Here is a 12,688-nt window from a genome sequence, read left to right as displayed (position 1 = left end):
AGTCTGTAGAGTGTGGGCATGTAGCATCTTCTCAGACCAGGGATTAAATGAGGGTTCCATGTATTGCAAGGTGGATTCTTTTTTTTTGTTTTGTTTTGTTTTGTTTTCAAATAAAATATTTTATTCAAGTTACCAAATTTGGGGAGTTATGTTGGGCTTGAAGAAAAAGGCCAAGTTAAAAAATGGAAATAAACTTTTCATATGGTGGAAGCTGAAACCCATGTATACATTCTAATCAAAGATTTGTCTCATGTTGCATTTTTCAAGTTTTTAGAGTCTACCAGGTCAAACCCTTTGCTGCCTTCATGGCTTTTACTTTGCTTTTTCCCTTCTTTCTCTCTCGCTTTGCTTTCAGCCTTTTCCTTTGCCTCTGGTTCATCCATATGGGGTACTGCCCATGCTGGTCTAGAAGAGTCTTTTTGTTTCTCTTAATATCAGTCTCCATTTTCATGTCATCTGTTTCATCCTTCACCACACACTGCGTTTTCTCTTGACAATGTTTGGGTTCCACCACAGTTGCTATCTCTTGAACGTCTTTCATTAAAACATCACCATCTATTTTAAGAATACTTTTAAGTCTGCTGAGCTCCTTTGGGGCATTCTTTTTTCTCTTTTCAGCACGCATCTTCCTTTTCACTTACTCCATAAACTTTTAGCCATATTTTACCTGCAAAAACCCAGGAATTCAAATAATGCACGATGCTCAAGCCACCTGAATTCCTGCAAGGTGGATTCTTAACCACTGGGCCATCAGGAATGCCCCAAACTTTGTTTTTGTTCCTGAGACTTTTCACTTTCTTTTTCACAAGTTTGTATATTGAGGTACACCTTTATTAACAGTCACCATTTTCATATTTCATTCATTTGAAATTGCAGTGTATATTGAAGAATAGGGCTTCCCTGGTGGCTCAGACTGTAAAGAATCTGCCTGCCAATGGAGAAGACCCGGGTTTGATCCCTGGGTTGGGAAGATCTCCTGGAGAAGGGAGTAGCAACTCACTCCGGTATTCTTTCCTGGAAAATTCCATGGGCAGAGGAGCCTGGCAGGCTACAGTTCATAGGGTTGCAAAGAGTCAGACACGACTGAAGCAACTGAGTGCACACACAGATTGAAAAACCTTACAGTTGCCCAGCTTCAAGACCAAAGAGCCCAGAGACAACAGTGGTTTAATGGACAGGGGATCTTACCCAAAGCAAGGTCCTGAAGAGATACACCTACCATGGTCCACAGACAGCAGGCAGGATGTGGCAGCAGTCTTTTTTTTTTTTTTTAACTGGGAATGAGAGGGAGGTTACCTGCTTTAGGTATATAGGGATTGACGTGAGGTTGACTCATTGGTTCCTCAGTTTGACTCCGACTCCATATCCTGAACACAATTCTATGGACTGCTGCTTTCATGTGTCATGTACAATTGTGTGTCATTCCCTCCAATAAAGTGAACAAGAACTTCACCATCACTTCTGTGTTTTCAGGTTTTTGGTGTGGAACCCAGGATGGAGATACACCTTCTGAACAGAGCAAATCTGCAGAAGGAGTGTCACAAATTAGCACTCCCAGGGTAGGTTCATCTTCTGAGAATGTCCAGTCCTGTAAGATATGTACCCCAGTTTTGAGAGACATTTCACATTTGACTGAAGAGCAAAGAAATATTAATAAAAGTGGACAGAAAGCATACACATGTGGGACATGTGGGAAACAATTCTTTTTCACTGCAAATATTCAACAGCACCAGATGCAGCACACTGAACAGAAATCCTTCCAGTTTGGTATGGGGAGCCCCACATTTTTGAAGAGCTGCATGATGCATGGAAGAGAAAATCTCTCTCCCAAAATGGAGATAGCGAACAACTTTGTGGCCAGCATGGAACTTCAGCAACAGGACACTAGTACCAGGGAGAAACAAAACAACAATAAGGAGTGTGAAGCTGTTTTTCACAGTGGAAAAAGTCATCAGAGCTGGAAAGAAGGCAAGATAGTCTCCAGCCACATAGACATACTTGTTGAGGATGAGGGAGTCCTCACTAGTGAAGGGTTTTGTGAGTTCAGCAAACATAGGAAAGCCAGCACCCAAAAACTTAACCTTATTCACCAGAAAGTTCACACTGAGGAAGGGCCTTATGAATGCAGCCAATGTGGAAAATTTTTTAGCCACAGATTCCGTTTCCTTGCCCATCAGAGAGTTCGCTGTGTAGCAAGGCTTTATAACTGCAATGAATGTGGGAAATCCTTTAGCCGAAGGAAGAACCTCACTGCCCATAGGAAAATCCACAGTGGTGAAAATGCTTATGAATGCAAGCAATGTAATAAATCTTTCACCCAAAAGTTCAACTTAATTGAACATCAGAGAGTTCACACTGGAGAAAAACCTTATCAATGCAGCCAATGTGGAAAATCTTTTGCCCATAAATCCAGTTGTCTTGCACATCAAAGAGTTCACACTGGAGAAAGGCCTTATGAGTGCAGTGAATGTGGGAAATCTCTTACTAATAGGTCATCCCTCTCTTATCATCTGAGACTTCACACTGGAGAAAAGCCATATGAGTGCAATGAATGTGGGAAATGTTTTACTACTAGATCTATGCTTTGTAATCATCAGAGAGTACACAGTGGAGAAAGACCTTTTGAATGCAGCGAATGTGGGAAATTCTTTAGTCGAAATGAGCAACTCAGTGACCATAAGAATGTTCACACTGGAGAAAAGCCTTATGAGTGCAATAAATGTGAGAAATCTTTTACTAGTAGCTCCAGTCTTCGACATCATCAGAGAGTTCACACTGGAGAAAAGTCTTATGAGTGCAATAAATGTTGGAAATCTTTTACTGGTAGCTCCAGCCTTCGTTATCATCGGAGAGTTCACACTGGAGAAAGGCCTTACAAGTGCAGTGAATGTGGCAAATCTTTTGCTGCTAGGACTGGGCTCCGTCATCATGAGAGAGTTCACAGTGGAGAAAGGCCTTACGAGTGCTGTCAATGTGGGAAATTATTTTCTGGTATTTCCAGCCTTCATTATCATTGCAGAGTTCACAGTGGAGAAAGACCTTATGAGTGCAGTGAATGTGGGAAATCTTTTATTGATAAGTCAAGCCTTCGTCATCATCAGAGAGTTCATATTGGAGAAAGATCTCTTTGAGTGCAGTGAATTTGGGGAATCATTTACTCAAATACAGCTCCATATCCATAGGAAAATTCACATTGCAGAAAAACTTTATGAGAGCCGCTGCTGCTAAGTCGCTTCAGTCGTTTCCGACTCTGTGCGACCCCATAGATGGCAGCCCACCAGGCTCCCCTGTCCCTGGGATTCTCCAGGTAAGAACACTGGAGTGGGTTGCCAGTTCCTTTTCCAATGCATGAAAGTGAAAAGTGAAAGTGACGTCGCTCAGTCGGGTCCGACTGTTTGCGACCCCATGGACTGCAGCCTACCAGGCTCCTCCGTCCATGTGATTTTCCAGGCAAGAGTACTGGAGTGGGGTGCCATTGCCTTCTCCAGTAAGAGAGCTAGGATTGTGATAAGGCTTATCCAAAGGTGCCACTTGAGTAAATACCAGAGAGTTCACATGGGAGAAAGGGCCTTGTGAATATAGCAGATGTGGACAGCAGTGATGGAGGAGTTTGAGGTGGTAACAGTGGGAAAAACTGATGTAGTTACTGTGCATCAAATGGATCCTCTCTTTTGTGGAAACTGAGACAAAGAGAGGATGCATCATTTGCGTGTGATCTCCCAGCAATGAACGGGGATCTGGGATTCAGCGTCAGGTTGCCTGGTTCAGGGTTTGAAGAGTCTGGTCACTTCACTCCTTACCCCTCGCCCAGCCCCACCCTCAGGTTTGGGGACTAAAGAACACCTTGATTATCCTCATATTTCTTCCCTCCTTAATCCTCCTGCCCCATGAGTCCTGCTCATACCCCAGCCCCATACTGATGGACAGGAGTATCTTTTTCTCTGGCATCCAACATTGATGCCTTTCACCTAAATGACATTTATCTACCCAACAAAACTAATGCTGTGATTCTATTATTATTTGCCATTTGTGAAAGAAGGGGTGTCCAGCTTAGGCAGAGGAACTTCCACAAGAGCTCACTACTGCCAGACCTTTCATGAGAGCAGTTCCTCTACACTGCACATGTCAACTGGCATCTCTTCTGCCCCTCAGAGCAGGGCCTCCATTTGCTGTAAACTACTCACATGAACTCCCCACACCTGACATCTTTATTTCCACCAGGGCCCCCCAGTGCACATCTTCCTATAAACACTCCTGTTTGGGAAGTTCTTCACTGGGACAGCAGCACTAAGGCAGGCCCTCCGGACTGGGTCATGGGTGTCAACCCAGCCTTGGCACTGCTTTCACCGCCATATGCAGTGATTGGTTTCAGATATCCTGTTTATCTTTTCATATCCTCACATCAAGTGTCCATGTTGCCCTGTTATGCAGTTGACCCACTCACTGTTCTGGGAATTATGAGGGACTCTGACAGACTATTTGTGGCCCTCACATGGCCTGGTGCACAAGGCTCTTCCTAACCCCTTTACTCCTTGTCTCACTGCTTTCTACCACCACTTCCTGAAAAATGTTAAGTCACCAGCTAATGATTGTTAATTAACAAGAATTTACCCACCTCTTTTGGGACCTACACTTCAGCAGCCTAGCTTAAAAACTAAGACTGAATGCATGCAGACACCTCCAATGAAGACTGTAAAACCCACTGTGAAATCATTTTAATTGCATTTCTTTCAGGATTCTTGCGGAGAAGGCGATGGCACCCCATTCCAGTACTCTTGCCTGGAAAATCCCATGAATGGAGGAGCCTGGTGGGCTGCAGTCCATGGGGTCATGAAGAGTCGGACACGACTGAGCAACTTCACTCTCACTTTTCACTTTCATGCATTGGAGAAGGAAATGGCAACCCACCCCAGTGTTCTGGCCTGGAGAATCCCAGGGACGGGGGAGCCTGGTGGGCTGCCATCTATGGGTCGCACAGAGTCGGACACGACTGAAGCGACTTAGCAGCAGCAGCAGCAGCAGCAGGATTCTTGATTTGAGTTTTGTTTCTTTTTCATGTGTCTATTTCTTTTTTTCTTAACTTGTGCATCTTGTTTGGATGAATTTCTATTTGTATATTTTGTCTTCCTTTATTTTGTTAGATTTGGGTATTTTTTCTCTTGACAAGTAGATCAGCCAAACATCAAAGACATATGTGAGATTTCACCCATTCACCAATGGTGACCAAAGTCAGTGACTTCTTTTCTCAATGTAATTGTAATCTGGAATACTGAAAGAATATGTTCTCTATTTTTTCTCAATTTTATACTTTGCATAGTGCAATGGCCATATACATTATACACGTTTAGGATAAATCTGAATTATTAACATATGCTATCTCAGTCTTAAGTCCAGACTTTCAGTTACATAGTAGATTAGTCTCTGCTTTGTAGTGCCTGCCAATATCTGTGGTGTAAATATTCCCACCATAGCCAAAGTCAAGTTGCCAACATAATGTCACTGGAATTGGGAAACATTGTCAATAGCCCACCATTGTCTTCTTTATTTACCATTACAGATATAGTAGCCACAGATAATTTTAAGAATGTAGTTCATAAACCATAGCAGAATGATTATAAAAAGAAAAGTTTTGTATATTTGATTTTAAAATGGTGTCATGGATGTGGAGTTGACTTACAATAAATTGCATGTATTTAAAGTGTACAACATATTTTTTTTGTATTTGTGTGATGTATAATTCTAGATATGTCATTAAATAACTTCTTAGAATACATTTTTCATTAAAAAAATTTTTTTTTGCTGTAGTTGGTCTTTTTTGCTGCTCATGGGCTTTTTTTAGTTGTGGCACAGAGAGCAGACCCTCTAGCAGAAGTGCTTGTGCTTCTCCTTTTGGAGGCTTCTCTTGTGGAGCACAGGCTCTAGGCACGTGGGCTTCAGGAATTGCTGCAAATAGGCTGAGTAGTTGCATCCCTCTGGCTCTAGAGCGCTGCTGGATCAGTAGTTGTGGTGCAAGGGCTTAGTTTCGTCCCAGACTAGGGATGCAGCCTGTGTCTCTTGCAGTGCAAAGAGGTTTGGTAACCACAGGAAGAGCCTTTTCTAGGGGAACGTTTCCCTCTTGTGCAATTGCTTCAGGCCTGTGCAAAATCTCCACATTCCCAGTGAGGGTTCTGACTTATTTTGGTCCCTGACCAAAACTGACAAAATGACTTTAACTCTCCATTTCAGAAGAAGTGGGATAATGTTATTTGTTTCCTGCCACCAGTGGATTTACACGTAGGTTGGCTTCAAGGCGTCTGAGATCATGTCCAAAGTCTTCAATAAGTAACGTTAGATTCTTCAGTCAGTTCAGTCGCTCAGTCGTATCTGAATCTTTGCAACTCCATGAATCAAAGCACACCAGGCCTCCCTGTCCAACACCAATTCCCGGAGTTCACTGAGACTCACGTCCATCGACTCAGTGATGCCATCCAGCCATCTCATCCTCTGTCGTCCCCTTCTCCTCCTGCCTCCAATCCCTCCCAGCATCCGAGTCTTTTCCAATGAGTCAACTCTTCGCATGAGGTGGCCAAAGTACTGGAGTTTCAGCTTTAGCATCATTCCTTCCAAAGAAATCCCAGGGCTTATCTCCTTCAGAATGGACTGGTTGGATCTCCTTGCAGTCCAAGGGACTCTCAAGACTCTTCTCCAACACCACAGTTCAAAAGCATCAATTCTTTGGCGCTCAGCCTTCTTCACAGTCCAACTCTCACATCCATACATGACCACTGGAAAACACAGATTCTTAGATTCTTAAGTGTTCTGAATACGCCTTGTCCCCGTGGGTCCCCGCCCCCTTAAGAAGGCTAGAGTCCCTCCTCAGCACTAAGGTCGTTTCCCAGTGCTCCTGGGGGTGCTGCTTAGCTTTTTCGAATTTGCTTCTTGTGTGGGGCATCCTTCCTTGAGACTTTTGCACTTCATTTTCCAGAAGGATTTCTGATCAAGGGCAGAGATGTTCACCCACTGAAAATTGAGTCAGAGGGCTTTTCCCTGATTGCAAACCCTCTGGAGAGGGAATTCCGGTTTCTAAGTAGCGGCCGTTTTGGTTACGGTGAGGTTTGTGGAGCTGGTCGGAAGGTCTGGCTTGTGGTGTTGGGTGCGGGCTTGCGGGACAAGAGGAGGGTCTTTCTCTCTGGGGGTCAGGGATACCGCCGCCTGCGGGGAGTTTCCGTGCAGAGTGAGACCTGGTAGCTCGACCGTCACCGCCTCACTCCGCCCAGAAGTTACGATGGCGGCGCCCGCGCTGAGGGACCCGTCGCCTCAGGTAAGCGAGGCGTGCTCCGGGGTCTCCCCGGCCTGTTTCCACAGAGTTAAGAATGCCAGGGGTGAGAGGCGCCTGTCCACGTCACTCTACCCCCAGACCCTTGGCCCGGTGAGACCTTCAGGGGTCGTTTCTCTTTTTCCATGTGAGTGAGGCTTGGAGATGCAACTGAAGCTGAACCATTCAGGGAACCGGAGTCCAGCTTATTTCTGCCAGGAAGAAAGCTTGAGGCCAGGCCGCACCTGGAGGGGTGGGTGAGAGGTTGTACCTTCCTTCTTATGGCGCTGGGAGCGGTGGAGGGTTTGAGCACAGGATGGACGTCACCTGAATTAGGCTTTTAAAAACACTCCATGGCAGAAGCCAGCAGGATGTTGAAGCAATTATCCTCCCATTAAAAGTAAATTTAAAAAGTACTCCAGAGCTTGTTCAGTGGAAGCACGGACTTCAGGGGATGATGAGGTCACTGAGGCAGAGGGAGGACGTGACTCTTCCTGTCACTACTGGTAATAGATAGACAGAACTGGGAACAGAGGCACAGAGGAGTGGCTTGCCAGTCCGCCCGAGGTTCCCTGGCTTCTGGTACCTGGCAGAGGTCCAGTTGTGAGAAGAACTGAGCTGTCCTCAGGGAAAAGGAGAGGAGCCTGGCTCAGAGGATAGGGGTGGGCGGGCAGGCCTTATCCAGCGTGCGGGAAAGTGCGTGAGGCTCTGACACACTGCCATGGTCGCTGCCCTCCGCAGCCTGCCTTTTCTTACACATTCGAGGCTGAAGAAGCACTTTGGGCGAGTGGAGGTCGTTCCAATCCCTCACTTATTCTCACCCTCATGCACACATTCTCTGTTTTTGAGGCGGGTCTTGGGGCTCTTCCCCTGACATTCTCCCAACCCTTTGTTTTTGGGACCCAGGAGAACCCCATACTCAGGGACCTGAGCGCAAGTCAGGTTCTCAGAAGGGGGTTCCCATTTCCTTCCACCCATGGTCCTGGATCCCATACCAGTATGTGGATGTTCTGTGAGCTGAGGACTAGCTGGTTTAGGTTAAGTGCAGGTATCCTTCCTTTTCAGTGGGAATAAAGAGCAGGGAAGAGCAGGATTTAGGCTTGAAATGACTGCCTGTGTATCTTGGAAGCAATGAGAGGTTCACATCAGAAAACAGAAGCTTTCCCAAAAGACATAGGCTGGCTGAGCAGATGAAAACATGTGCATGTATGCACTTCCACGTAACCACATCACTCTGCTTCAGTTCAGTGCAGTTGCTCAGTTGTGTCCAGCTCTTTGCAATCCCATGGACCTCAGCACACCAGACCTCCCTGTTCATCACCAACTGCTGGAGTTTACTCAAACTCATGCCCATTGAGTCGGTGATGTCATCCAACCATCTCATCCTCTGTAGCCCCTTCTCCCACCTTCAATCTTTCCCAGCATCCGGGTCTTTTCCAGTGAGTCAGTTTTTCGCATCAGGTGGCCAAAGTTTTGGAGTTTCAGCTTCAGCATCAGTCCTTCCAATGAACATTCAGGACTGATTTCCTTTAGGATTGACTGGTTGGATCTCCCTGCTGTTACTCTGCTTGAACTACCCACCCCCCCAATTGTATGTAATTATTTTATATTGTTGGGTTAATCAGGTTAGGCTTGTCATCGTCTTTTATTTTTGTCTATTGAATATGAAAACTGATAAACATCTATTTTACTGTTGTGGGAGAAGAAAAGGTTTTCTTCCCAGGTCTAAGGTGGCTCCACCTGATTGGGCAGTAGTGCAGATGTGTGGCAGGTTAGATGGTGGGTTCTTAGGAGTGAGACTGTTCATGGTTTTATTCGTCCCTGTTCTACCAGGGCAGTGTGACCTCTGAGGATGTGGCTGTGTACTTCTCCCAGGAGGAATGATGTCTTCTTGAAAAGGCTCAGAAACACCTGTACCTTGATGTCATGCTAGAGAACTTTACACTTGTATGCATGCTGGGTAAGACCCTCACACCCAACCCTATCCTCTTAGCTAGGCTCTGCCTTTCTGCTTTTTCCCAAGGGCAGCTGTGTCCTTCTCACGTGTGGACTATGGGCAACTACTTTCTTAAATTCCTTGGTCATGTGCGGCAGTCACTACGGTTAGGCAGAGTGCATCCCTACTCCTCAGTGCCATGACACCTGAAGCCCCAAAGTCTTGCGGGGAACCATTCAGTTTCAGTAGTCTTACAACCCCAAGGCCCTTTCCCAAGATTCCAATGTCTCTGTATCCATGGTGGCACCTGTCAAGCACTGCAGTCAGCAGTGAGTAAAATTCCTATTGCTCCGCACCTTTCCCAGCATTTGGTGTTGTGAATGTTTGGATTTTGGCCATTCTTACCAGTATGTAACAGTGTGTATTTTTTCAGTTGAATTTGCATTTCCTTGCTTCTTTGTATATTTAGTTATTTTTCATCTGTATATCTTCTTTTAACATAGTGTCTGTTAAGGGAGTTTTCTCATTTAGTATTTGGGTTTTTGTTTTCTTAGTAAATTTTAAGTGTGTTTTTTTTTTAACATTTATGTCCATTTTGAGTTAATTTTGTTGTGAAGGGTATAAGGTTTGTGTCTAGGTTGATTTTTTGACATGTGATGTTTAGTTGTCCTAGTGCCACTTATTACAAAAACTTCCTTTTTCTCCATTATATTGTGCTTGCTCATCTGTCAAAGGTCAGTTGAGTGTATTTTGGGTTTATTTCTGGGCTCTCAATACAGTTCATTAATCAATTTCTCTATCCTTTAAACAATCCCATATTGGCTTGATTACTTTAGATACTAAGTCTTGAAGTTGAGTAGGATCAGTCTGCCAGCCTTGTTCTTCAGTAGTGTGCTGTTCATTCTGGGACTTTTGTGTCTCTGTATAAACTTTGGGATCAATTTATTTAAATCCACAAAATAACTTGCTGGGATTTTGATTTTGATTGCATTGAATTTATAGATGACGTTGGGCAGAACTGACATCTTGATAGTGGGTCTTCCTATTTATGAACATAAAATATCTATTTATTTAGTTCTTTGATTTCTTTATTAGTGTTTGTTTTTTGTCCACACTGCTCAGCTTGAGGGATTTTAGTTCCCTGACCTGGTATCCAACCCAGGCCAACTACTTCAGTGAAAGCATGGAGTGGTAACCACGAACCACCAAGGAATTTCTGATTTCTTTATCAGAGTTTTATTGTTTCCCCTCATGTATATCTTGTCATGCATATCTTGGTAGATTTATAACTTAGTATTTCTCCCCCCCCCGCCCTTTGACGGGGTGCTATGTACATGGTTTTTAATTTCAAATTCATTTGTTCATTGATGGTATTGACATGATTGGTTTTTGTATATTAACCTTGTATCCTGACACCTTGCTATAAATTGCTTCTTTGGTCCAGGATTTTTTTTTTTTTTAATCTACTTTTTTGTTTTTTTATGTAACTAGTCATGTCATCTGAGAATGAAGAGACATTTATTCCTTCCTGATCAGTATAACCTTCTCTCATTGCCTTTGTTTTGACTTCCAGTATAAAATTGAAAGGGAGTTGTAAAAGGGAACATCCTTGCCTTCTTCATTGTAGAGGGAGAGTTTCTAGTTTTTCTCTTGTAATTGTGATAGCAGGTGGAGGATGTTATTTAGATCATCAGTTTGAATATATTTTTCTGTTTTTAGGTTATTATGAGATTTTTATCATGAATGACTGTTGTATTTTGTCAGAATAGGTGAGATGATGAGTTTTTGTTTGTTTGTTTTTTCAGTTATTTCACTGCACTGGGTCTTAGTTGTGGTATGTGGGATCTTTGGCTGCAGCTTCAAACTTAGTTGAGGCTTGTTGGATTTAGTTCCCGGACCAGAGATTGCACCCAAGGCCCCTGCCTGGGAGTATGGAGTCTTAGCTACTGGGCCACCAGGGAAGTCCCCAAGAGTTGGTTTTTAACCTGCTGATGACATGGATTATATTAGTTTTTAAATGTTAAATCAGCATTGCATTCCTTGGATCCTTTTCAGGTGGTCACAGCGTATAATTCTTTTCCAACAGTTTTTGAAACAGTTTACTGGTAACTATGTTGGGATTGTTGCAACTATGTTCTTGAGAGGTATTGATCAATAGTTTTCTTGTAATGTCTTTGTTTTGGTATTTTCTCATGAAATTGGTGTGGAACTATTTCCTGGTTTTTGTTTTCTGAAAACAATTAGAGAATTGAATAATCTCTTTTTTAATGTTTGTCAGATTTGACTAGTGAAGCAATCTGGGCAAATGGCATTCCCAGAAAATTTGGAAGTGTATTCATCATTGAGTCAGTTTCTTTAACAGATGTAGACCCATTCAAACCATCTATTCTTGGTAACTTTGCTTACATGAACTCTGTTTTGATACTAATACAGTTATTATTTTTGACTGTTCAGTATGTGGGATTGTGGGACTCAGTATGCAGGAATCTGATGTGGGATCAAACACATGTTCCCTGCAATGGGGGCGGGCTGTCTTAACCACTGGACCACCAGGGAAGTCCCTACGCCTGCTTGTGGCATTTAAAGTGGGTTTCTTGGAGACAGCGTATAACTGAGTCCTGTTTTTTGATCCAGTCTGATAATCTTTCTTTTAATTGGTGCATTGAGCCTATCAATGTTTAATATAGTGATATAATTGGATAAACATCTAACATATTTGTTACCATTTTCTTTTCATTGCCCTTGTTCTTCCTATTTAATCTTCCAGTCTGCTTTTTGTAGTTTTAATGAAGCATTTTGTATGATCCTTTCTCTCTCCTTTGTTAGCATATCAGCTATCCTTGTTCCTTTTCATTTTTAATGTATTTGCACTAGAGTTTCCAATATTTATTTAAAACTAATTCAAGTCCACTTTCAGGTGACACTTTATGGCTTCATGGGTAGTTTAAATAGCTTATAATTTTAAAAAATACTAATTGTTTTCTCTCCATTATATTGTTGTTCTCATTTGTTTTAGTTTTATATAAACATACATATATGAGTGTGTTTGAAAATGCATGATGGAGTACATTGTTGCTGGGTTTTTGTTTTGTTTTTGTTTGTATAAACTGTTATCTGTTAAATTGGAATACACAGCTTTTTGGAATAGATACAAAAATGGGAATCTTCTGCATGAAAAGATGCTCAGTATCAATAATGGTCGTGGAAATGCAAGTCAATATCACAATGAGATACCACCTCACACCTGTTATTATATCTGTTATGAAAAAGACAAGAAATACATATTGGTGAAGATGTGGAAAAACGGGACCCCTTGTGCAATGGTGGTGGGACTGTATATTGTTGCAGCCCCTGTGGAAAGGAGCATGAAGAATCCTTATAAAACTAAAAACAGTACTATCATATAATCAGCAGTTCCATCACTGTGTATTTATCCAAAGGGATTGAAATCATCATCA

At 43.0% G+C, this 12,688-nt stretch overlaps 2 protein-coding genes and 1 pseudogene across 2 annotated transcripts in view; 2 read left to right on the top strand and 1 right to left on the bottom strand.

Moving 5' to 3' along the window:
• The window catches only part of LOC133229775 (uncharacterized), a 425,664-nt gene that overhangs the window by 281,253 nt on the left and 131,723 nt on the right, over positions 1 to 12,688 (top strand). The gene's annotated exons all lie outside the window — the stretch shown is intronic.
• LOC133231177 (protein LLP homolog) lies at positions 184 to 675 on the bottom strand (annotated as a pseudogene).
• LOC133231176 (zinc finger protein OZF-like) lies at positions 628 to 3,364 on the top strand. Its single transcript, XM_061389471.1, has one exon. The coding sequence runs from the start codon at positions 1,398 to 1,400 to the stop codon at positions 3,129 to 3,131; it is 1,734 nt and encodes a 577-aa protein (XP_061245455.1). The 5' UTR covers positions 628 to 1,397; the 3' UTR covers positions 3,132 to 3,364.

This window comes from Bos javanicus, chromosome 18 (genome assembly GCF_032452875.1).
Source record: "Bos javanicus breed banteng chromosome 18, ARS-OSU_banteng_1.0, whole genome shotgun sequence".
In the NCBI taxonomy this organism is placed as follows: domain Eukaryota; kingdom Metazoa; phylum Chordata; class Mammalia; order Artiodactyla; family Bovidae; genus Bos; species Bos javanicus.
The sequence above is the reverse complement of the archived record's forward strand: the minus strand, read 5'-3'. Positions and strand labels throughout refer to the sequence as shown.